We start from the raw sequence: 25,291 nt of genomic DNA on the forward strand, positions 1-25,291 counted from the left end.
TAAGACAAAGCATTTTATATTTCACAAGAACAGTGCAGTTATTTTCATGTGAAGCATTTGCATCAGATTGGATCCTGTAATATAATCTTAATAATTATAAACAAGTTTAATGAAAGAAACATTTTGCAAGAGCAGTGAATCAAAACGTTCATAAACTGGTTCCCAACAGAAAGAGTTTTCACATCGAATAGATGGCCCCTGAAGTGCAGAGTGTTAGTAAAGAAAATGTTGATGTAGACTGCTACATTATACAATTTAAAATTTGCTAATATTAAAAATATTGTTTTTAGTCATTGTATTTTAAAACGGATAATTTAATTAGATAAAGGCCTATGATTCTTACTGGGGCATATCCAAGCAGAGGTCTAAATATTCTTGGTTGTGAAAAATCTGAACAATAATTGAACTCAAAAATATTGCTGGTGCTGCAAGCCTCTTCATTTTGTATCTAAAATGCCAAGTTAGCTGATGACAAAATTGTCATGGCTGGGTACCTTGAAGCTAAGATTTTTCTACTGCAAAGTCTGGAAAGCCAGAGCTCATGAGATGTTCCCATTCAATTTCTAGATAGGCAGTTGTAGTCAGTCTGGGTTAGGATACAGAACATAACTATGAAATAATAACTCAGCATTTTGGGAGAAGTCACAGGAACCTCTTCTTCTTCTCATCTAAAGTGAAAAACCACAATCTCCTGGTCAGAATGGGGAAATTAGACTAAACTAGGTTAGAGCACCTTCACCTTATATATCATTAGTTTATTAATTTACTATTTTCCTTGGTTTGCTAACAGTCCACCCAAAAGTAATTTGTTCCCTATAATTAAGTAATTTCATTAAAATAAAGCATCACCATTAGGTTATATTTCAGTAATTGTAAAAACAGTTATGGTTAAAATTATTCATACCCTGTTCCCAGTATTTAACTTGTTGCTAATAAGCCATTCCAGATTTGTTGTTTTAAGTGTACCCTTTGCAACAACATTAATTAAATTGGAAGTTCTATATATTGGCTTCTCAATTTATAATTAGTCAAGAGAACCTGGAGGTTTTATTGATTTTGTCTGATATTTGTAATCATCCATCTTCTTTGTCCGACCTTTGAATCTATGCATAACTTTTAAAATTCCAAAATAGTCATAAAGGATATCAAGCGTTTTTGCAGGAACAATGCTAAAAAGAAAAGAGAAGAACATAAGCCACTCTATACTGTATTAAACTTTGAGTTGCTGTCAGTTTTGCTAAATTAGTGTTATGCTAATTTTACAGATTGTTTAAGAAGCTAAACAAAATTAGGTGAGATGGGACAGTATAGAAATTTAATAAATATTAATTGCAAAAGAAACAACATAAAAATTAAATTTTAGAACATAGAAAAAAACTAAAATTGTAGACAGCAGATAATCTGTAGTAGCCAATAAAATAAAAGCCCCTCTCAGTCATATTAAAAAGATGACAGCAGATAAGAGAACCAATTTAATTCTCTTTGGAAGTGATGTCTATAACTCGGGGGCATATACACATATAAATTTTCTTAAATATCCTAGTGTCTTTGATCTGCTATTGATGAAACAGAAATGTCCTTATTTGGATTTACCAATTTTCTTTGAGATGTAGAAATGCAGAGTATAGTAAACCACTCTTTCTTCTATTCTGATCCACAAATAAAAATACACTGATATGTAATAATAGTTCTCTGGATTCATGCCATCACTAGCTGTTAACATCTCTGCCAACTGCTGCTTTTTGGGTTTACTATGAGTATGATTCAGGCATCCCTTCTCACAATTTAGAAGCAAATAAAACCTGTCTATTTCTTCTTCACATTAATACGATTGTTCTTTTTGTCCTGATGTTTTGTGTATAGGAACACAATGCTGGTTGAACTGTGGGCTTTCTTCCCTTGGGAACAATGTCCATTTTATCCAGAAATGTTAACCCTATTCCAGGGCTGGATTTACAGTAAAATTCATCCAGGCTCTGTCTCAAACAAAAAGGAACAGCCTTTCTGAGTACAAGACTAGAAAGAATAATCAATATGCTAACTCTGTAAACTGCTTAACGAGGACTGTAAAGCATTATGAAGCAGTATAAAAGTCTAAGTGCTATTGCTAACTGCTAGCTTCTCCTTTGCTGGGCTATCACTGAAGCAAAGGTTATGTTGCAGATTTTTAATCTCTACAAGTAACCCATCGCAAGGGTCAGCCCCTTCTCCTGATAGAGTATTTACAGTATCAGGGCTCTAGGCAATACCTGAAGATGACCACATTTCAATTTTGCTCCAAGTGTGACTGCAGGAAAGCATTGGAGACAAGCCATATTTGTTCTGCATTGTGTATGATACTATTTATTTTATGCTGCCTGCAAGCAATAAAATATGCCTTCAAAATATCCAAACTACGATATGGAATCTGAATTTCTGACATTCTCCCTAGAAATGATTCTATTGATAAAATGCTTGCCATACTTTTAATCTTTTGCACCCACCAGGTTTATTGCCCCTACTTTTTAAGTTAAAATCAATTAAAATATAATAGTAATAAACTACAAAGCAAAATACCTATTTCTAACAGCATATGCATTTCCAACTATGGCTCTGTGCCCATCATTTTTTATATTATTGGTAAAGAAAAATGAATGGTTGCAAACTAGTGCTTAATCTTCCACCTAAAAGGGCAAAGATAAATGGAAGTAGCATAGTAAATTCTGCAGTGAGACAGAAGGTAGTAGAGAGGAAGACAGTGTCTTGTAAAATCAGTGTCACCGCTGGATACATCTTCCATAGCAGCCTCTTTTGAATGGGCAGACTTCTGGACAACCCTTTTGTAAAAGAATTCCCAGTATGTTCTCAGAGTTCCAGGTATGCCCACTAATCAATGGTGGTCTCTGTTGATACACATTCCAATATTCTGTAAAACTTTCATATCCCCATGGATATGATTCGATTTTCTTTCTTTAAAGCAACAACAAAAACAAAAAAGAATGCTGATGGTGCCTGACTTCAGTGCATAGGTGCAGCTGGTCTGGGGTATGTGACAAAGCTTCCCCTTGATCTTTTCAAAACAAAGATTAGTGGATATCACTTCAAGTTAAAGGAAAGAAATCTTCCCAAGGACTGGTGGCACACTCAAAGAATATACATCAGGAATTTGATGCTCTATCTGCTACACTGTTTTTTGCTCTTGTTTTTCTGTGAAGTACCATTCTGCTACATTTCAGATACAGTCTTCACTCTGTGTTCCTTATTTGTGCTACTGGATGAAAGTATGTTACGACACTGATTTCTCATTGCTTTTATTTTTTTTAAAAAAATGCCAACTATAGGTGAATCCATCTTTTTTTGTACTTTTATACGAAACATCAATTTTAGAATCTGTTCTAAAAGAGAAATTGTGTCATTTTAGGTAGCTTAGCCTGGTGCCTTCTTTTATCTTTGACTAATTCAGTTTAATTCAATTAAAATAACTGAACTGAATTGGATCAATTTCCAAAATAAAATTAACCTGTGTAAGATTTTGTCTAATTTACATACACCTGAGATCTCTTTCAATACAGCACACATTTTGGGGACTTTTTTATACCACTTTTTTGTTGTTCACTGGTCCTTTCTTGACATTTTCGATTAGTTCTAGCAGAATAATCTTACCTTTTTACTATGTTGAACAATTGTAGACTTCGTGGTATAAAGATATATCGCTCATTTCGAAGTATCCCAGACACAATTCTTTCAACAGCATATTCTGGATCTATAATGGGCAGCAAGTGAGACCACCTGACAGAATAAAACACCACCACTTTGAATTACATTTTTCTTGAATTTCATCTGTAATAATAACAATTGAAGCTTAAAGCAATCATCAATATGCTTGGAACCAGCACCAACCAACTAATACTGTCTCCCTCTCTTTCTCAGTAACCCCAATATCTTCTCTTCCTCGTGCCCTTTTTCTTATGTGTCTATTTGTAAAACATATATGTTCACTTACTATTACAATAATACAACTTAAAATGTTTGGACTAATTTTTCATATTTTATCCTCAATTTGTCATATTACTTTACTCAGTTTTTCATATGCCTTCTCTATAAAAGGCTTTCAAGCAAGTTATAATTTATATAAATAATTCCCTCAGTTTAATTTTTCAACCTTTGTCAAAAATTGATTTTAGATCTGGTATTTTATCAATCCAGCAAATTCCTTCTATAATATTTTAAGGCATTTTTTGCCATTTGTGCACCTATGTACCTACTACCATCTATCCATATTTTCTCATTTGGCTTATTATACTGTTTTATCAGAATACGAACTCTTTATTTTCTTAGGACAACATTTTTTTATAGGTAGTTTTCACAATTCTAATGGAGTAATTTGCAAATACTCCATTAATAAGCATTCAGAGAAGCACATCTAACATTGCAAATGTGAGATTTCTTTTGTGGATTTAGTGTAAAATCTAGTGTAAAATATGTTGCTAAGAGTATAGAAACATCACTATAACAGGCAAGGCTCAAGCATTTTATACATGTAAAGAATCATTTTACCAGATTTTTAGCAGGCTTTACCAAAACCAGATTTCACCAATAAAGGAGAATATTTGTTGTTCAGGGTTGAAATAGCAATAGCAATAGAGTTATATATCACCTCATAGTACTTTACAGCACTCTCTAAGCAGTTTACAGAATCAGCATATTGCCCTAACAATCTGGGTCCTCATTTTACCGATCTCCGAAGAATGGAAGGCTGAGTCAACCTTGAGCCAGTCAGGATAAAACTGGCAGTGGGCAGAGTTAGCCTGAAATATTGCATTCTAACCATTGTGCCACCACAGCTGAAAAGTTGTTGGTGATCTCTGAGCTTGGTTGTTTTCTACATACATTTCATTACTGAAGCTAGGTAACATTATCAGTGCTAGAAAGGAGTGGGGTTTGCTCTCCGTTTATATACCAGTGGCTTGCCCTGTCCGTGTTGGTGTGTGTGTGTGTGTGGGAGGATTGGGGTAGTCTTGGAGGTTTTTTTAGTTGGGCTGTTTACTGTTAGCTTGTCTGGCTGTTCCTTGATTAGGGTATTGTTTACATCTTGATTTTCTTGTGCTGAAAGATCTGGTAGGCTGAATAAAGTAGTTGTCAGCGTTTCAGAACTGACATAGAAAAGGGAAGAGAAGCCTGAACTTTTGCCTGCTAAATCCCTTTGAAGATTCAGTCTCCTCGGAGATGGGGAGAGGGGAGACATTCCTGTGACCTGACGAAGAAGAAATCAGGAAAGTGACCTGGAAGATAGCCAATGAGAAGCAGAGAATTGGGGATCGGAAAGGGAGGGATTGGGGGGCAAAGGTCAGTACTGACCGCGAAAGAGTCAGGATCAGGTTGCTGTGCTCAAATAAAGAGAAAATTTCCTTAAAGATCGGCAGTTTGGAAGTTCATTTATTTTGAGATAGCATCGAAACCTGACAGTAGTGCAACTTGGAACAAAGGAAATCCTGATACCTTATGGACTTTGTTCTCTAATTCTGTTGATTTGTCCATTGAGCCAGTCACCATAATCATCCCTTTCTGCATGATTCACAATTGAACATGCAGTTTCTTTAACAAAGCATCTTTTCTTGTTGGCTTTCCTTTTGGGGAAAGTACAAGATGGCTGAAACAGAACCAGTACTGAATACTCCTCAGAGCACAGGACGTCATGACTAGAAAGAGTTTCTCCAAAAGAATGTGCTTCCATGTATATGACTTCAACATACAACAGAAGTCTTCCAAATGTGTGGACTTCAACTATAGAAATATCAGAAATGGCTTCTGGTAGAGAAACTGGAAAAATTCATATACACAATTGCTACTAAGGTTGCAGAATGCTGTAGAAAGCAAGTTCTGCTATATTTAAACCTGTTATCACTATTTTTATTCAAACCTGTCATTATTTTATGTAATCATTTAAGGCCACACATATATTTATGAAATGCAAACAACTCACTTTGTTTCACAGCCTTCAAACATTCCAGTGTTCACTATATATGGACAGACAATTGTAGATTTAACACCATTCTTTTTCATTGCGAACATCTCTAAAGCTAGAGATTCAGCAAAACCCAGAACTGCAAATTTACTTGTACAGTAATCTGAAAAGTGAGAAAGAAATAGAATAGTATGTGCACGAAGCAGAATAGTTTTCCTATAAAAATATTTTGGATATCACACATAAGCATAACTAACTGAATAAAAATCAATGGCAATTGGCATCTTTTGTTTGTACCTTCAGAGGTCTATTTTCTATGTTTACAACATTGCTGCTAAAAAGAGGCTGGGAATTTTGAGGGTAAAGAAGGAAGTCCTTCCAGATGTGTGAAAATGCAACTTTCTTAATTACTATGCATACATGTTATACTTAATAGCCACAGTAATTATTTGTTATTAGCTCGTCTCACGTTTATGATAAAATGCACTATACCTAAAACTATTTGAGGGGAACCCCTAAATGGTTCTTTCAAATATTATCATGAAATGTGAAAATGCAACTTTCTTAATTACTATGCATACATGTTATACTTAATAGCCACAGTAATTATTTGTTATTAGCTTGTCTCACGTTTATGATAAAATGCACTATACCTAAAACTATTTGAGGGGAACCCCTAAATGGTTCTTTCAAATATTATCATGAAATGTGACAGAAGGAATAATTAAATAAATGGGCAGCCATCATATTCACTGTATTTAATTCAATTACTTGAAGTACATTGCCCTATCATTTTTTCAAAAATGACTAATACTTCTATAAATCTGATTACCTTTCTTTCATATTTCTTTCTTCTTTTTTTCCTACTACAGTCTTTTATCTCTTGTTCAAAGGAAACATGACTTGTAACAAAGGTTGCTAACTCTTTGGCCTACCTCAACTGTCAAATTAAGAGTTTTGCCATATACTAACCAGTCATTTTGTTGACACCATAACAACCAGCTGCACTTGAAATAGTCACCACATGTCCATGATTAGAAGCTACCATGGCTGGAACAAATGCTTTGACAGTCTATGAAGAAGACGTAAAAACAAATACATTTCAGCATATGAATATATAAAAAATATGTATTTTTTTAAAAATTAAAATTTTACTTCAAAAATGACCTAATTGGGTAGATACAACAATATTTCAGATTTTCTGAAAAGTCTTCCAGTCTTAGTTCAACTATCTGTTTCATTTTGGTCTCTTCTGGAATGTTAAAGCAATTTGAAGGTGACCAAGGATGGGTCTGTGTGTGGTATCAATCTCTTTGAAAGAGGGAAGGGTACATTCTCTCCTCAGGAGGTTACTACCAAATCCCTCTTTTTGGAATAATAATCATCCAGTCTCCAAACTTTCTTTTGTGGAAAATGTTGTGGAAAAGGTGATGGACTTTAGCTACAAAGAATATTGGAGAAAACAGATTATCTGGACTTGTTTCAGTTGGATTGAAATGCAGTATGGAGAAAGGGTTGGTTGTGCTTGTTGATAATATTTGTTGGGGCCAGGATGGAGTGGCACCTCCATTCTTGGGCACTTTGATCTCTCAGTGGCTTTCAATACCACTGACCATGTTATCTGGTATCCTTCTAGATTAGCTATGGTAGATGGAAGTGGGAGGAACTGACTTTTACTGGTTGACCTCCTTCCTCAGATATCAGTCTCATCTGTTGACAGAAAAACCCAGGCCTTCTCAAATGTGTATGCCTCATGATTATAACAAGTTTAAATAATAATAATCACAGTATCTGCAGGGCTATTGTTTATTGAAATAACATTTATGTAAATACTAAGTACTACATTAGAAGGCAATGTTAGATTTTGCTGTAGCCACTCTCCTAATATAATTATTTGGTTCCAGAGTAGATTTCTAATTTTATCAAGAAATGTTAGGCTGAAATACAATACATTCAGGAGAAATAAATGTTTATTCCACTATGTAAATAAATAATAATCATTTATGAGAGTGTACCATAGATTGAAAGTTTTATTTCTTTACAATTAACCCAGTTTAACATTGTCATCTGCATAATAAACATCATTGTTTAAAATTCTGCATATTTTACATTTCACTAGGGCTGTTATATTTAGCAATGGTTTTAGTTTTCAGTTAGTTTTGCTATTTGTCCATATTATGCATTGTATTGTATTGTATTGTATTGTATTGTATTGTATTGTATTGTATTGTATTGTATTGTATTGTATACTATACTATACTATACTATACTATACTATACTATACTATACTATACTATACTATTCCATTTTATCTAGGGTATTTGATTAAAGTAATATCATTGCTGATTTTATAAATAAATATGTTAGTTTATTTTGCAAGAAATCTTCTCATCAGGACCAATGAAAAAATATGCAAGAGATTATAATACCCTTGTAAAATCTGAACCCTTGATAAATGCTAATATATCTAATCTAGCTCTATTTCAGAAGTTCAACAGTACTTTGCTGTTGAGTAGTCGAAAGTTGGAGCCAACTTCCAGTGGAGGTAGTGGATCAATCCTAGGTAAATGTGCTAGGTGATAAACACATGTCTATCATCTAACAAAAATAAAAATTAAATTAAATTTAAAAAAATAAATTAAAAACAAAATAAACCTCTGAAAGGGCAGATTCGATGGATCACTGGCTCTTTTCCTGCTATGCATTTCTACGTTATTGCTGTGATATGTTCAAATTTACTATTTCGTATATACAGCTAACCACAGCTATGATTCTTGTTTTGTTTTTTTTAATAGACCACTAGAGGGCATCAATAGCAAAAATGCAGACTTTAAAACTGCATGGACCTAATTGACGAAGTTGCCAGGAATCAAGACCGAAGTCAAAGGTAGAAACAAAGAAAAACAATATTTTTGAATATCTTTGCTATGGAGACAGAAGATTTTTTGTTGTTTCTTGAGAAAGTCTATACTTAGAGAAGCATGACTGAAAGGTTTTTAAAAACTTCTAGGGTTGAACCTGTGATTGCCAACAGCAATGGCTGATTGTGTGAATCTTCGTCAAAATCAACATCAATATTATCTGCTTAAACAATTGGTAGCATTCCAGATTTTGGGACTTTTTTCTTTCCAAAATTTGTTGAATGCTGGCTTACATCTCATATCTGCATGGCCAGTAATCAAGAGTGTTAGATAATATCCTGTCCATTTTAATTTTGTTCGCCCAACTTGTTCCACTTGTTCGTTTCAACTTGTTCCACTAAAATAAAACTTGTCCAGATTTCTATCACATTTACAATAATTATACTATTCTTTTATAGCAGCACAAAAGCCATAAATGAATACCAATACGGCCTACGTTAGAAGTGGGGAACTTTTTTCATTATTTTCAACTTCTCAAGTTGAGTGACAATAGTTGAGTAGAGAAGGGTTAAGAAGGGATGTTAAAAAAATGGAGAAACAAATTACTAAAAATATAATCTTTTGTTGTAGGTTGAAAATGGTAAGGGGTTTATTAATGCTAAGGGGCTCACTATATTGCTGCATCTTAGAGATCACCATATACCAGTAGTCCTTTTGTGAATGAACATGATCCCATCATAGTAGAATTACTGTTTTGAAATTATTGAATTGTCTTCTAAGAGAGCCTTTGTGCAATTCTAATAGCTTCTTCAGTAGGATAGAAAAGTATTATGTGGTGATAGAATTGATTGGGGGCTGAGGATAATGTTATGCATAGCTTTGAAATTGCTTGAGAAACAGGATTTCTAGTTATGATTTTCTTACAATCATGTTCATGTGGTCTCTCTTGCCCCTATCATCTTTCTTGGATTCTGTTTATTTGTTTGCTCTTTAGAAATTTGATCAGAAGCTAGTGAGAGAAGATATTCTACTATGAAATATTTCTCTTATTGGTCAGAAGATGATGAGAAAAGACAAAGGACTTTCCACAAGAGTTCTATCTGTAAGGCCATTTTTACTAATAAAAAAAAACACAATTCAAGTTAATATTGGATATACTTTCACAATTAAGCTGACTTTGTATAAAATATACAAAAGTATGAAGGCTATTGCTTAACGCACTGTAAGCCGCCCTGAGTCTCCGGAGAAGGGCGGCATATAAATCAAATTAAAAAAAAATTAATCAAAAATTTGTTACCCAAAAGTGTGCCATTGTGTTCACTTGAATACTCTTCTCTAGAAGCATATCTGGGGTGTCTAAAAACATCTTTCCTGTTATGATGCCAGCATTATTAATCAGGATACCAACATCACCAACTTCTTTTTTCACCTAGAAAAGCCACAGAGCAGGCCCAAGTTAAAACAATTGTAGTAAATTTACATAATTCAAAAGAAAGCCAACTTATCAAAATCTTCATATAGATATTTTCATACATTTACATTAAACATGCCATCAGACATTACAGTACATGAAATGGAGGTGGCTTATTTCATCTCTCAATTATAGACACACTTCACTGTTCAGCAAAGTAGACTTTAAAGTTTCAAAGAAGGGAAAAAACACTGGGGCAAATTGGAAAATAAAACATTTTTTCTCTAATTTAAATTTTACCTTCATTCCCTTCTATTCAATTTGTCATTCAGCATTAAGGATCTGTGGTAAAGGTACGGGCTTCACTGCTGTTTAAAAAGACATCACAAGAATTGGGATGCATGTGTTTTATCAGCAGGAGATCCAAAATGCTATCCTAGAAGTCTCCATAAAAAAGACTGTTATCTGAATAAATCAAAGACTACAGGTGGTATTAAAATGACATAATGGTGTCATATACATGCAAGTAGTTTTGAATACCATGTACAGTCCTCAGATATTTCTGAATTTCAGCCAGCAGAATATTTCACTATTGGTCATGTTGGCTAGAGCTACTGGGGATTCTGCTTCAATATCTGGAGGTTTACATACTATGCACTCTTACAACTGGGCTCACACATGTGAACCTATAATATGATTTTGATTTTATATGTTGTATAAAACCAGACACAATGCTTAATAAATAAACTATAGTTTAAACTATAAACTATAGTTTAATACAATATATGATTCCAGTGATTTACAGATGCCATGTTAGCAGATGGAACAAATGTTTGATGGCTAAATAAACTATTTTATGTTGTACAAAATCTATAACTATATAATTACCTGGCCTGCCACTTGATAGACTTCTTGCCTTTTGCTGCAATCACAAATGTAGTCATGTACTCTCATAGCCCCAATATTACGTGCTAATCTAGTTGTTTCTTTGATTCCTTCCAGATTAATATCCCAAAGAACTAAAGTAGCTCCAAGTCGAGCAAATTTTAAAGCCATCAGTCTTCCCATTCCACTTCCAGCTCCAGTTATAAGCACTATTTCACCAGCAACATTTTTCTTCCGTGCATAGATAAACGATAAGAAAAACTCCATCAGATAATATATACACAGCAAAATGATTTTCAGCGTTTCCAGGAAGAAATTCATTTTGGAGACCACGTTTCAGATTACCTGTTGAATAAATTCAAAGATCAGTTAAATCTATTGCCAAACATTTATGTCTTGTTTTCACCTCCTTTCAGCTGGGATCCTTTCCTTCTTCCTTGGGATCCTCCAGAGAAGAAGATCAAAACTGATAGGGTTTATCAGTGAGAAAGAGGCATGTGTATATCATTCCTGTGGGCAGTGTAAATGATGAAACTAAAGCAACAAAGTGCTCTAAATAATTTTTGGCTGTTTTAACATTTTCAAAATCTTGTAATTATGCATAGAGAAATTAAATAATAAGCAACATTTTTATGTTCTTATAAATTTATTACAGATAATTCAAAATTCAATATGATTTCATGGTATAGTTATTATATGTACCCTGGGGTACCCAAGGGTACATATAAGATTGCTTATTTGGGTTCAAATAAGCAATCAAATCATACTAGGAAACAATATAAATCGTAAGGTCCTCAATGGAAGGCAGCTTCGTAGCAATTGTTTTTTTCTGCAATTCTAATTATCCTCTGAAGTCTGTGTCTGTTTTATTGGGTAGCAGAAGCAAACCAGACGTATGGATTAGGCAAAAAGTTTAACATTGCCTCTGCTAATTTCGACAAGATACGGCCTGACCGTAAGTTGTGCAAAAACGAGGAAATTCCCTCTCACTAAAAAGGATCTGCTCTTGTATTTACCAGCCATTTCAGGCGACGTAACTCTGAACTTTGGATTAGAGGAAGCAGTGACTAAAGAGCAACAGGGCGAACCCGCAGATAGCAGCCCCTTCTATTCCTCCACCCCCTCCCCACCCCACCCCACCCCACCCGTGTGTGTGTGTGTGTGTGTGTGTGTGTGAGAGAGAGAGAGAGAGAGAGATAGCGTACACACACGAAGTGAAATGTAAACTACAGTATTCTTAAGCGTCTCTCGGGTCCTAGCCCTGAGCGTGAAACAACCACAATCCTCAGCGCCCCAGAGCTACGCCGTAAAAACTCTCCAGCTAGTTATCGGCCCCGCGCACCGACTTACTCAGTTGTTTTACTCCTCCCGGCTCCAGACTTCGCTGAAGAGGCAAAGGTTACGTCCGTACTGCGAACAAGAAGGCCACCACGAAGTAGTATCGCCAGCGCAGATTCTCTAGATGGCAGTCCAGAAGAAGACACGCCCATCCACCCCAAAGGCGGTCCTACCACCTGCTTTACGTGCGGACGACTGCCTTAGTCTAATTGTAGCCTAATTCTGCAGTTCCAGGATCGAGTTTATCTTCCCCATTCTTCAGCCAATACAGTGGAGAGGAGAAGTTGACTGAAGGGGGTGGGTTCTCCACAGAAGACGGGAAATTCCCTTCCATCGCTCAGCCCAGTTTATCCCAACTTCGCTGCCGAGAGGCGGGGGGGCTAGAAAACTGAGCAGCTCCTTGGCAGCGCGTCCCTTAAAGAGAGGGAAAAAATGCTCGGCGCCACTTGTGCCTCTCATTCCGCTTGGCACAGCTGAAATCCCTGTTGCAATTGGATCCCTGCCAACTCTGGCCGCAGTAATTGTTCTTTCCGGTCTTGAGCGATCCAGGGCGTAATAACTCTTCACTTGAAAGCGGTACATTCTGCGCCAACCAGGTGAATGTGCTTGAGGCAGTTTACTCGGAGCAGCCACTTTCTCATTGTTGGGCGCGAGGTCCGGTGGAGGAAGGACGGTCGTCTCAGGAAACAGAAAAGACACGCTAAGCATAGGCAGTGAAAAAGAGGAATGTGGTCAGGGAAAGACAGATTCAGACCAAGTTTAGCCTGTGAAACTAATCCCCACTATCCCATCCCCAAAATTTGAAAGCATGGGGTTTACCTCATTATAACAGCCATACAATCTAGCAGTTTACGATCATTTGGAATTCAGTTAGCCCAATTAAACTCTTCCCAAATTTGAATTATTAAACTGAATTATGTGCCATGTGATGGAAGTTAGTGAAAATGCAGAATGAGTTTCAAAAAAAGTCAAGTGTTGTAAATCATGAAGATAGACATGAAGATACATATGAAGATGAAGATTGATTTTAGGTGATGCAACTCAACAATTAAGCCAAATAATACCAAAAGATTAGAGAAGGTGGAACTGTCAAAATGTGAAGTTTCAGTTTATTATCAGCGAGCTTGACATTATTGCCATGGTAGAATAATACTATTTACATAATCTAATCACTTGTGCAATTTCTTTTTGGAGCTTGTGAAATAGAAGTATTGTTTTCTCCAAGCACCAGAAAGCTTCTTATTGCTGTATGCTATGTAATATTTGTTTTAGCAACTGTACACAACATTTTTTCTAATGCACTAAATATACAACAAGGTTCATAACTAATTAGCAAATGTACATGTTAAGCATCTCTGTAAAAAGCTGCACGATTAATTAAAGCAGGGTAACATCTTGGAAAATGAGTAAAAAGGTTTTAGGGAAGGGAACTTAAACCACTCTCTTGGGAAGGATAATCCCCTCTCTTTGGGGAAGTTAAAAAGAGAAATCCTTATTAAAATGTGGATGACAGTCACACATATCTTAGACAAATTTCCATTCAGTACTTTTTTCATATTACATATTCGTACCTCTTAAGAAAATGTAATCAATAATCCTGAGCATCTGCCTACTATCCAAAGGTCAAATCAAATAAATAATCTGGTGTAAAGGTGGAGCACTAGCAATTTTCAAGCTAGAAATAATTATTATGAAAACATGAAACAAATATTTCAAACTCTGATTGCCAAAAAAAAAAAAAAAGAATTCCTAAAAGTTATTTTATTCGAAATGTCAAGAGGAAAGGGTTTAGGACTCAAAACGAGCTGACATTGACACACAAACACATACTCAAGGCTTCTTCTTGACTTCTTTAGTAGGTAACTTTCCATGTATACATAGAATATGTATTAAATTTCAATAATACATGCAATAAGCAATAATACATACATTGTGACATACCTATGTATCCATTAAATAGTTATGGAACATGGAGTAGTATTTCTAGAGAGTTAAGACATGTTGCTCTAAGAATTGATGTAAATTCTTATACCTAATGCAATTCATTTTATATAATATAAAGGTTAGAACATTGGTTATAATGTTATATGTAGAAATCAGGGTCCAGGCATTTGCTCTGTGCGAAGATGTTTCTCTCCTTCGCAGCATTTATTGCTTTTTATACAGCTTTATACAAGCAGAAAAGGCAAACCAGCAACAGTGTTTTAACTGATAGATACTATTCGCCCCCCCCCCTTAAAATGCCATCCTCCTGCATCCTCCTGATGGTGAAGGCAAGGTGAGATAATGCAAATCAGAGCCAGAATGAGATCATACAAGCAGGCAAGATACATAGTGTCTGAGGCAAGGCAGTGTGCTGCACTCAGCCTACACCATGACCTTTTACCTCTACAGTTATAAATAATGTTATAATATAAATGTTATAATATAAATATAAATATAATGTAATAATATAAAGGTTAGAATCTTGTCTAACTCTGTCCAATTTACAAGGTTCAACTATTGTACTATTCCCAACTGATGGCCATTCATCCTGTTTAAATACTCCCAGTGAAAGAAAGTCCATCACTTTCTGACACATGATTTTATATTATTGAAAAGTTCTTATCTTTTGGGGGTTTTTTTCTGATGGCTAATTGAAATATTTCTCTAAACCCACAGTTTCTTGTTCTGATTTTGAATAGTTCTGAACTATTCTGCCCCGGCTCCTACATAAGAACCTTTGAGATATTTGAAGACAAGTATACATTTCAGCAGTCTTTCCCCCAATCATTTAGTGACTTGAACTGTTCTTCTTTATCCTAGCATTTCCCATGTGCAGGGTCTGCTTTTTGGATTAACAAATGTCATTTCATGTGACCAATGCAGCAACCAGAATCAAATAGTTGATCCGTTAGTTGTGATAAAAATTTACTGACAAGCTTGTTGCTCAAGCCTGACATTGGTTGGCCTGTATTCAGCTTGGCACCATCCTTGTGAGAGGGCAGTTTCCAGCAGAATCAACAAGGAGAAATAAGACTCCCCACCACTCAATCAAAATTGTTTCTCATAAGATTTTCTTCCAGGGCCCTTGTCCAATTTGCTTTCCCCTGGACATACTCCACTTTGTCAATGTCCTTCCTAAAATGTGCCCAGAGAAGGCCATAATATTTTAGTTGCGGTTTGATTATTGTAGAATTGAGAAGAATAATGTGTTATCTTGACTTTGATGTTGTACATATGTTTATGTAGCCTTTGACTGTATTTTTTTTTTATTACTTCAACATCCTGTTCACACATGTTCAGGTTGTGATCCGCTAAATCCTTTTCACAGTAGTCACCATTTCTGTATGTTGAAATTCATCTTAATGAATTTTGCCTAATGTTCCTATTGTCAGGATCCTTCTGTGCTTTAAGATTCTCTAAGGCATTTGCTATGCCTTGCTATTTTTATGTCACCTGAAAATTTGATAATATTTTTAAAATCTTTTTCTAAGCCATTTATAAGTATGTTGAATAACTGAGGGCTAGGAAAAGAGCCCCACACTATTTATTTATATCCTGCCTTTATTATTCTAAATAACTCAAGGCAGCGAATATACACTTCTACGGTATTTTTCCCAATAGCAACAACCCTGTGAGATGAGTTGGTGAGAGAGAGTGACTTGCCCAAAGTCCCTTGACTGGCTTTCATACCTAAAGTGGGACTAGAACTCACAGTCTCCTGCTTCTATCCTGGTGCATTAACTATAGACCAAACTGGATCTATATTTCTACTATATTCTCTGATGTATACTCATTGATGTAATTGTTCACCCAGATACGTATTCATCTAATGGGAGCATCAACTACTATTTCCTAAGATATTAGCCCTCCCCCTATCTTTGTGTTATAACATCAAATCACAATTTCCAACCCCACATTCAAATGATTTATAAATATGTTGAACAGCATAGGACCTACCAAAAAGGTCTGAATTTATTTATGTTTTTTCCTGTATTATTATCAGTTTTCTGCATCTATTAAGATTTCTCATTTTAAGTCTTTGTAAATCAAGACATTCACCATTTGTGACCAATTCTTATTATTAGCTGAACTGTGCACATCTGTTAGCATAGCATACAGTTTTCTATTAAATGAGTACAAATTCTATATTCATGTTACTTGAATGGATCATGATATAGCCTTTCTTCCTACTAAGCTACAAAAAGCCAAATGATGGCTTTGTAGCAGTGTAATTTAGAAGCTAGAGAAGAGAATAAAAATCAAAGCTTATCAGAAAAGCATGAGCGTTATTATATCCTGAAATTTTATCTCAGAAAAATATTTTTGTGAGGTTCTGAAAATGCTGTCCTAAATCCAATTTAGTAAATTAAAACTTTCATTTATCTGCACTAAATATTGTAATAAAACCTTAATAAATCAAGATTCTTTGTGCTCCAATTCCCAGCAAGCAGGGCTTTTTGCATACTGTTGTAGCAGTGTTCAGAAAACACTTTCCGGAAAGGTAAGTCTGTCCTTGCATAATTTTGCCCTGTTTCTAGCTTCTTGATTATGAATATTCAGAAATAGCTGGCATGAAACAATATTGAGCTTGATTAATAAAACTCTAGGCAAACCAGTTTCTCGGCAGCTGTTCTCCAAAAGAAGCCTTACATGTGAAAAGAAAATTTGGAAACTGATGCTAACCAACATAATAGCAATAGCACTTAGACTTATATACCACTTCACACTACTTTACAACCCTCTCTCAGAGGTTTATAATGAATTCGTATTGTTTCTGAATTTCTTCAAATAGGATCCCAGATAAAATTATTTTTGTCGGGCAGAATCTGTTATCAGTTTAGATCACAAGTCTGTTTTTTTAAAAAAAGCATGTTCAACTAGATCAGAGTTTCTCAACCTTGACAATTTTAAGACATGTGGACTTCAACTCCCAGAATTCCCCAATCAGCCTGGCTGGCTGAAGAATTCTGGGAATTGAAGTCCACACATCTTAAAGCTACCAAGGTTGAGAACCACTGAACTAGAACTACAGTATTCTTGGGGGGTTTTCTGTGTAAGGGGGTTTCAAATACTCATTTGAATGTATTGGTAGTACTTGCTTTACTATATTTTGAAAGTATTAGGATTAGACTTTCAGCATGTGTCTGGTGTAAGTTTTCATTGATAGCCATTAAAGTCCTGTAATCTTTTTCTTAATTATTAGAGAAGCCATGGTACCACAGAATGCTGTATTGCAGCCTAATTCTGCCGACTGCCAGCAGTTCGATTCTGACGTGCTCAAGGTTTATTCAGCCTTCCATCCTTCCGAGGTTGGTAAAATGAGGACCCAGATTGTTGAGGGCAATATGCTGTAAAGCACCATGAAGCGGTTTATAAATCTAAGTGCTGTTTTCTTTATCTACAACTTACTGACATGTTGCTTTTGTCAGAAGAAAATAAAATGAACTACCTATTGCTGTCCTGCATTATCTTTGAAAACATTTTGTTCTAACTGCACTTCAAACTGCCTCATTTGTACATGTAACCAGACACTCTTGAGAGGAAAGAAAAGTTGAAATCTGACTGTCTCATTCTCCTCTGCATTTATACCAGGACACTGAACTTTTTTATTCTTGACAGACCATTTCATGTAAGGAAACATAATCTCTCTCAAACTACAAATCCTGGAACCAATCACACAAGAATATTCTGCAACAAATTGATCATGCTGTTGCTTCTGTCTGTTTTCAGGAAATATCACAATACAAGACCTTGTACGTATGATATACTTTTCATATATATATTTTCAAGCATAACTTACAATTCAATTATTATTCATTTTCTGTCCTGTTAGTAGTGTTATTGATTGGCTGCTTCCTTTTTATTCTTCATGCTTAGGATCTAATAGCAATTCAGTTACTGCTAAGTGTAAGAATGTGATGCCCTGAAGTCAAATAAAAAAAAAGGTTATATATCACTTTCAAGATGAAATATTTTCCAGTAGTTTGACTGGCAGGTGCATAACTTAAATATGCACCTGCATATTCTCAGCCAGCTACTGAGAAAGACAAGAAAATTTACAACTCCAAGCTGGCACAGAGATTTCAAAAGAAAGAAGCATTAAATATGTCAGAGAAGATAGAAGGTAGAGGGGGACTTGTGGTGATGGGAGCTTGGCAGTAGATTCTGCTAGACTGAAAGGGAACTGGATGGGTTGTGGAGTAGAGGAAGCAGCAGCTAAATAATAGAATAACAGATTTATTTTATTTTTTTTTATTTTTATTTTATTTTATTTTTATATGCCGCCCTTCTCCGGAGACTCAGGGCGGCTTACAATGCATTAAGCAATAGCCTTCATACTTTTGTATATTTTATACAAAATCAGCTTATTGCCCCCACAAACCGGGTCCTCATTTTACCCACCTTAGAAAGGATGGAAGGCTGAGTCAACTTTGAGCCTGGTGAGAATTGAACTCGCAGTAATTGCAGGCAGCTGGATGTTAAATGCTGCCTTAGTAGGAGGCATTAGCCTCCTACGCCATTCAGGCTCCTATTAAAAGAGATTCTGGAGGTCTTCTGGAAAAAAACCCTGCTCAAGCAGACTGTTTGCATGAACAAGGAAACATGGCAGTGTTATTAAAGATGTTACTGAATATGTAAATTTCCAGATTTTGTCATACTACCCATTTTAGATTTCTTTAACTTACATTGCCTAACCATTCAGCATGCTCAAATGGAAATATATGTATCATAAAAAAATAGAAAAAGTAATGAAGAAATATATGAAAAAGCTATATTTTAAAGCCCTCTAATAATATTCCACAAATTAAATAAGGACATTGGATTGTGAAAAAAAATAATCAGGAAGTATTTAGAGGCTCACTGAAAGTGGTGGCTTGTATTTAAGATTTTATACAAGACTGCAATTAAAATAAATGTTTTTAGTACGTTTCACTACATAGAATAAGTATTGCAAGAAATTAATTCTATGTAACAAAAGCTAGAACCCAAATTCTACCACTGTCACCACCTTTTATTTTTTAATTTTTTGTTATTCCAAATAACCTTTAATTATTTTTTTTGTGATGAAATTACTTCATCAAAACCCAACAAAAGACAGTTTTCATAAGCCACATTCTTATTCATTGTGTGATAAGATTTCCTTCATTTAAATATGATTAGATTGGCTCTGTTTTACAAAGTTGCCTGATGTACTTTCCTAGAATAGAGCAGACTTTTAAAAGAAGAAACAAAATCCACTTAGATACATATTTTAATATTCACCGCTCAGGTGTGAAATGTAAAATTTGTTACTACTGGTTCTGTGAGTGTGGCTTGGTGGGGGGAGAGTAATGTGACTGGGTGGGCATGGCCAACTTTTTTTTTTTTAACTTTTCAAAGCATTTTTTCTAATGCTTTAAAAAGCCTCTGCCGATCAGGCAACTCAGCTGGGATCGTCAGAGAGGCTTTTTAAAAAATGCCTCTCTGACGATCCCAGCTGAGTTGCCTGATCATCAGAGAGGCATTTTTTTAAAAGCCTCTTTGACGATCCCAGCTGAGTTGCCTGATCGTCAGAGAGGCTTTTTAAAAAATGCTTTGAAAAGCCTCTCTGACGATCAGGTAACTCAGCTGGGATCGTCAGAGACTTTTCAAAGCATTTTTTTTACCACCTCTTCGGCCAAGAGGTTGCAGGAAAAAATGCTTTGAAAAGCCTCTGACGATCCCAGCTGAGCCGCACGATCATCAGAGGCTTTTTTTTTTTACTTTTAAAAAATTTTTTTCAGTGGAAAAGGTTGTAGAAAAAAATGCTTTAAAAAAAAAGCCTCTGATAATTGTGCAGCTCAGCTGAGCATGGTGGGAGGGAGGGCGCAGGGATTTTTGCTACCGGTTCTCCGAACCACCCGCCACCATCGCTACCAAATCGGGCGATCTGGTCCGAACTGGGAGCATTTCACCCCTGGTACTGCTAGAAAAGATTAGATATAGTAGCTCAGGATTGAAGTGTGAGGTCTTTGGTGCTCTCTGAGCTTGATTGTTTCTTGCACACATTTCATTGCCAAGCTAAGTAACATCATCAATGCTAGAAGGGAATGGGGTTTCCTGTCTTTATATATACTGGTAGCTTGCCCTGTCAGTGTTGGTTGGGGTTCTCGGTGGTTCCTTGATTAGGCTGTTGTATTATTTTATTGTAATTTGCTCCTTGTTTTTGGTCTTAATTTGGTTCTATAAATACAATTTGGGAGATGTTTTCTGTTACCTGATGTATACAGAATGTATAGAATGTACAGAATGGCCTTTACTATTCATTTAATATCAGTGAAAAAGAAGTAATATAGAAGGTAACTAAAATTGCAACCTCAATTTTTAAATAATTTGTATTGATTTAATCATAATATAGTCGATTAACTTCATTTTATATTTTATTAAGGTCCATAGCTTAAAGCAACTGAACAGATTTACTTTTAGGAACGGGAACTGCCACTTTATTTGTTCTTCTAGTCCAAATGTGGTAATGCAGTCAGGTGAGTTGCCATTCTTCATTCTGTCAGTCATCTCTGCCAAGTCATTTACATAATTCATGATGTCAAGTTGCATCTTATACTCTTGCAATTGCTTATATGTTGAAAGATTTCACACCTTAAGATATTGTAGAACAACTTAGGCAGCTTCTCCCATTCCATGTTTTTTGGTTGCCAATTACATTTTCTTTTTCTTTCTTTTTCTTTGTTTTAGTAATACTGTGCCTACATGAGAAATAACATCAAATCCATAAATGGTTTAAGGAAAAGATTAGATTTAAGGAAAACCCAATCTAAATTAAACACCCACAATTAATTAAACTGCATCAGTTGCACATATGAAACAAAATATGTATTTATTCCCTGTGAAGTAATAGGATGAGGGAAGTGCTGACACATGGAGCCAATAGACATGTATTTGTCTTTTTCCAGGCAGTATAAAATGACTCAAGAAAAAATTTGGCAGATTTTGGCCAAGGAGACCAGACTGTCCTAGGTTGAGGGACTGTGGCAGACCCAGGAGGGACACAAGCCAACTTCCATTGAGAAAGTATTTTTATTATAAAAAGGAAGGTACAAAATATTTTTTTTTTTTGCTTTTAATCAAACCAGGTTGTGATTTCTTAGTGCAGTAATTCTATACTCAATTCATAAAAATCCCTATGTCCTATACAGTGTTCTACACTGATCATGTTCATAACTTGTACAGTCCTTATACAAAATAGACCCCTCTATAGTTTTTATATGCTATTTATAGTTACCGTATAGCCTTTATTTCTTATCTATATTCCCAATTGCTTGCTTTTCTAATTCTAGCTCATAAATTTATGCTACGTTAACTATATTTTGTCTCCATTGCCTTTTTTTGGAATGGGTCTTTATTATAGCCTCCTGCTGGCAATTACCAAGGGCATAACTGGTTTTGGCTATTTTCCCAGCTGTGCAATAGAGAGGAACTAATTATTTCCCCACAACTGAACTTCTGTTCTCTCTGGCTCTGAGCTGCCACTGGGATCTACATAATGTTTTGCTGGTGCTGCTAATCCAAGTGTGTCATCCTACTGTGGAGGGCTGTGTGGTCTAATGGCTACAAAGCAAGAGGCTGGAGTTCAGGTCCAGCCTTGACCATGAAAACCATCTGGGTGACCTTGAGTCAGTCCTTCTCCCTCAACCCAAGTTACCTCACAGAGTTGTTGTAGAGAAAATAGGAGGAGGACGGTATGTTGGGTATGTTTGCCACCTTAAGTATTTTGTAAAAAATAATAAAGAGAGGATATAAATAAATAAATAAACAAACAAACAACTAACAGATATAAATAAATAATCTCTGGGGTTGCTGCTGCCTATGCTTCACTCACCCATGACTTCACTTGTCCCAGCTCTGCTACCATCACTCCTGGCTTTTCCTTCACTATTGAAAAATCTTTGGTTCTTCAGTCATGGTGCTATATATTGTTTACTTAGTGCCAACTACTCTCATCTGCCATAGAACTGTATGCCAAGTCCTCTTCTTGTTCCCTGCAGAACACATTCTCACCTCCAAAACAGATATTGGAGACAATGATTGGAAATTTTGTTTCTTTATTTGCCATCCCCTCCCACTTACTTAGTATGGGCTTTGCTCGTTGTTGTAGATTTATAGGCTGACATGTATACGTCCCTGACTACTAACAAAACTAAAATTGTCCAGGCTGCTTTTCTTGTTAAACATTCTTGTCCTTAAAAAAATAGCATTGATCTATCTATCTATCTATCTATCTATCTATCTATCTATCTATCTATCTATCTATCTATCACAAGAGGGTGACTCCAAGTACTGTGCAGAGGCAATGATTAAGTGATAGTGGCAGCATCCAGAACAGGAATGGCAGCATTAGAGAAGAGTAGTAATAGCGTTCAAGAAACCAGTATGGCAGGAATTAAGAGCATCAGTTGACAAAAAAGTCAGTGAGTGGTGGTGACAGTACAAATGTCAATGGATTGCAACATGTTTATCATGTTGCAATCCAACATGTGGTCTTCCGAGTGCGCTTCAAGGTGTTGGTTACCACCTTTAAAGCGCTCCATGGCATAGGACCTAGTTATCTTCGAGACCACCTGCTGCTACCGACAACCTCCCATCGACTCGTGCGCTCCCACAGAGAGGGCCTCCTCGGGGTGCCATCAGCCAAACAATGTAGGCTGGTGACCCCCAGGGGGAGGGCCTTCTCTGTGGGGGCACCTACCCTATGGAACTAGCTGCCCCCAGAGATAAGGAGAATCCAAGACCTCGGTGCCTTCCGCCGTGCCCTTAAAACTTTCTTTTTTCAGCAAGCCGGGCTGGCTTAACATATTTTTAAATATTTTTAATTGGTTTGTCATTTTAAACTGGGGCCAAATTAATATATATTCTTTTAATTGTTTGTAATGTTTGTACTGTATGTTTTTATCTGGCTGTACCCGCCCTGAGTCCCTCGGGAGAAGGTGCGGTATATAAATTCAAATAAAATAAAATAAAATAAAATAAATGTTTAGAGATAGCATGCATGGAACAAAATGGAGGGCATAAAGTTTTCTTCAGGATCAAGTCACAAACCTCTATTCTCAAACAACCCTAGTTGACTGTGAAAAAAGAAATCGTATGTTGTCCTGATTGTAATTGGAGCCCTTGGAGCAATACCCAAAGGGCTACCCCGCTATTTAGAAATTCTAAATTTACCGGACTTGAACATTTTGATTCTACAAAAAACCACCTTACTCGGAACAGCTTACATCCTCCGACGATACCTTAACAGTTCCTAGGTTAGGACTCGAGCTACTGAGCTATTAACCAGCCTCAAAGGCTGTGAATCTCACTAAAGATTAACCAATAATAAACAGAATAATATCTATTAAAGGAAAACAGAACTATAGCTAGGTTGGATAGAAATCAACAGAGGGGTTTCAAAAATAGAGAATGTAACTGTAGGTTAAAATATATAATAAATTATACGATAAAATAAAAGATAATCCAAAGGATTGAGCATAGAGCTTTTATGATGGGTGAAATTGATATAAATTAGGATATGCAGAAATAGATAGAAATTAATAATTTATCATACTAAGAAAATAAGACTTCAGACGATTTACATACACCAAGTCAAATTAGTACGTATCATTACTTTTTATAATAAAATCAACTTTTCCCTGCAAGGAATAATCTGTATGTAAACTAGTCTGTGCTATTGCTGAACCTACGCCACTTCATGTGAAGAACCTGGTTCCTTTCCTTTCTTAGCGGACTTCTTTAAAGTAAGGATGGAAGGGTGGTTTTGGTGCCTTGGCCAGGGGTGGTATTCACTTACCTTCGCTACCGGTTGGCAAATGTGAGCGTGTGCCATCTTCTGCACATGCACAGACCTCAAAAAATGTGGCTAAATGGGACGTGATTATGTCAAGGCTGGGCGGAGCCTCCTGCAGCTGCCGCTACCGGTTCGCCTGATCCGGATAGAACCGGCTGAATACCACCATTGCCCTTGACCATTGTCTCACAAGAATTATATGTAGAAGCAAAGAACAAATGGGATAACTAGTGTAGTGTTAATCCTAGACAACTCACAGCATCATTTTTATGCTTGTTACAGAGCATGTACCATTTAAAACCTTATTTTGTATCTCCTCAATGCAGAATGATCAAGGTTTTTTTTTTTCAAAATTTAGGTGAAGTGGGCCAAAAGGAACTAGTCTTTTTGATATAGTGCATGAGATATAAAATTGTTTAGCTCTCTCCCAATATGTTCAGCAAAGTACTCTTTATTAAATGTCTTTCTATAAAAGTAATAAGCATTGTTCTAAATATGCCATACCTAGGTTAGAAGAGAGGAATGCTGCAATTTTGCATTTCAGTATATACAGTTCTTCTATTCTTACTTGCAATGTAACACCTGAAGTACTCAAAAGATGTAGGCTGCTCTTACTAACTTTACTATTTCTGGGGGCAGGGTAGGGGGATGAATACAATACATTCTAGCCTGTTTTCTTTTTATTCATCCATATTCCATTATAAAGTCACAAATTAATATTAATGAGCATTTGGAGAAACTGTACCCCTTACAAATAACTATAGCTATATACAATGTCTTATAACTGAAGAAGGTAACATAGCTACTGTATGGGCTCATGCTGCCCAGACCTGATCGCAAAAGACAAGCAACTAATTATATCTGGAGACATGGAAAATTTTAAAATCCTGAAATATAGCATGTGAAAGCAATTCTGAATTTAGGAAATGTATTTACATAAATTGATAATTCTGTTACAAGCTATGCGTTTGCTGAATTTAAGATCTATTAGTAGTTATGTAATTTCATAACTATAAAAGTTTTATGGTGAAATTCTCAGAAATTATTA

At 35.8% G+C, this 25,291-nt stretch overlaps 1 protein-coding gene across 1 annotated transcript; it reads right to left on the minus strand.

Moving 5' to 3' along the window:
- Positions 1-11,631, minus strand: SDR16C5 (short chain dehydrogenase/reductase family 16C member 5). The gene is made up of 6 exons (XM_034429809.3): positions 11,106-11,631; positions 10,104-10,235; positions 6,917-7,016; positions 5,963-6,107; positions 3,643-3,768; positions 1-1,169 (listed from the first exon to the last, which is right to left on the minus strand). The coding sequence occupies exons 1-6, from the start codon at positions 11,421-11,423 to the stop codon at positions 1,025-1,027; spliced, it is 966 nt and encodes a 321-aa protein (XP_034285700.1). The 5' UTR covers positions 11,424-11,631; the 3' UTR covers positions 1-1,024.
- Positions 11,632-25,291: the final 13,660 nt, after the last annotated feature.

Source organism: Pantherophis guttatus, chromosome 3, assembly GCF_059756535.1.
Source record: "Pantherophis guttatus breed Tessera chromosome 3, ASM5975653v1, whole genome shotgun sequence".
NCBI lineage: Eukaryota > Metazoa > Chordata > Lepidosauria > Squamata > Colubridae > Pantherophis > Pantherophis guttatus.

Excerpts from the sequence above, each read along its gene's own strand:
- SDR16C5 (XM_034429809.3), bottom strand. The coding sequence starts at position 11,423 with ATGAATTTCTTCCTGGAAACGCTGAAAATCATTTTGCTGTGTATATAT. Across the intron at positions 10,236-11,105 it reads TCTATCAAGTGGCAGGCCAG|GTGAAAAAAGAAGTTGGTGA; the intron begins GTAATTATATAG and ends TGGCTTTTCTAG. Across the intron at positions 1,170-3,642 it reads TTGTTCAACATAGTAAAAAG|CATTGTTCCTGCAAAAACGC; the intron begins GTAAGATTATTC and ends TTTTCTTTTTAG.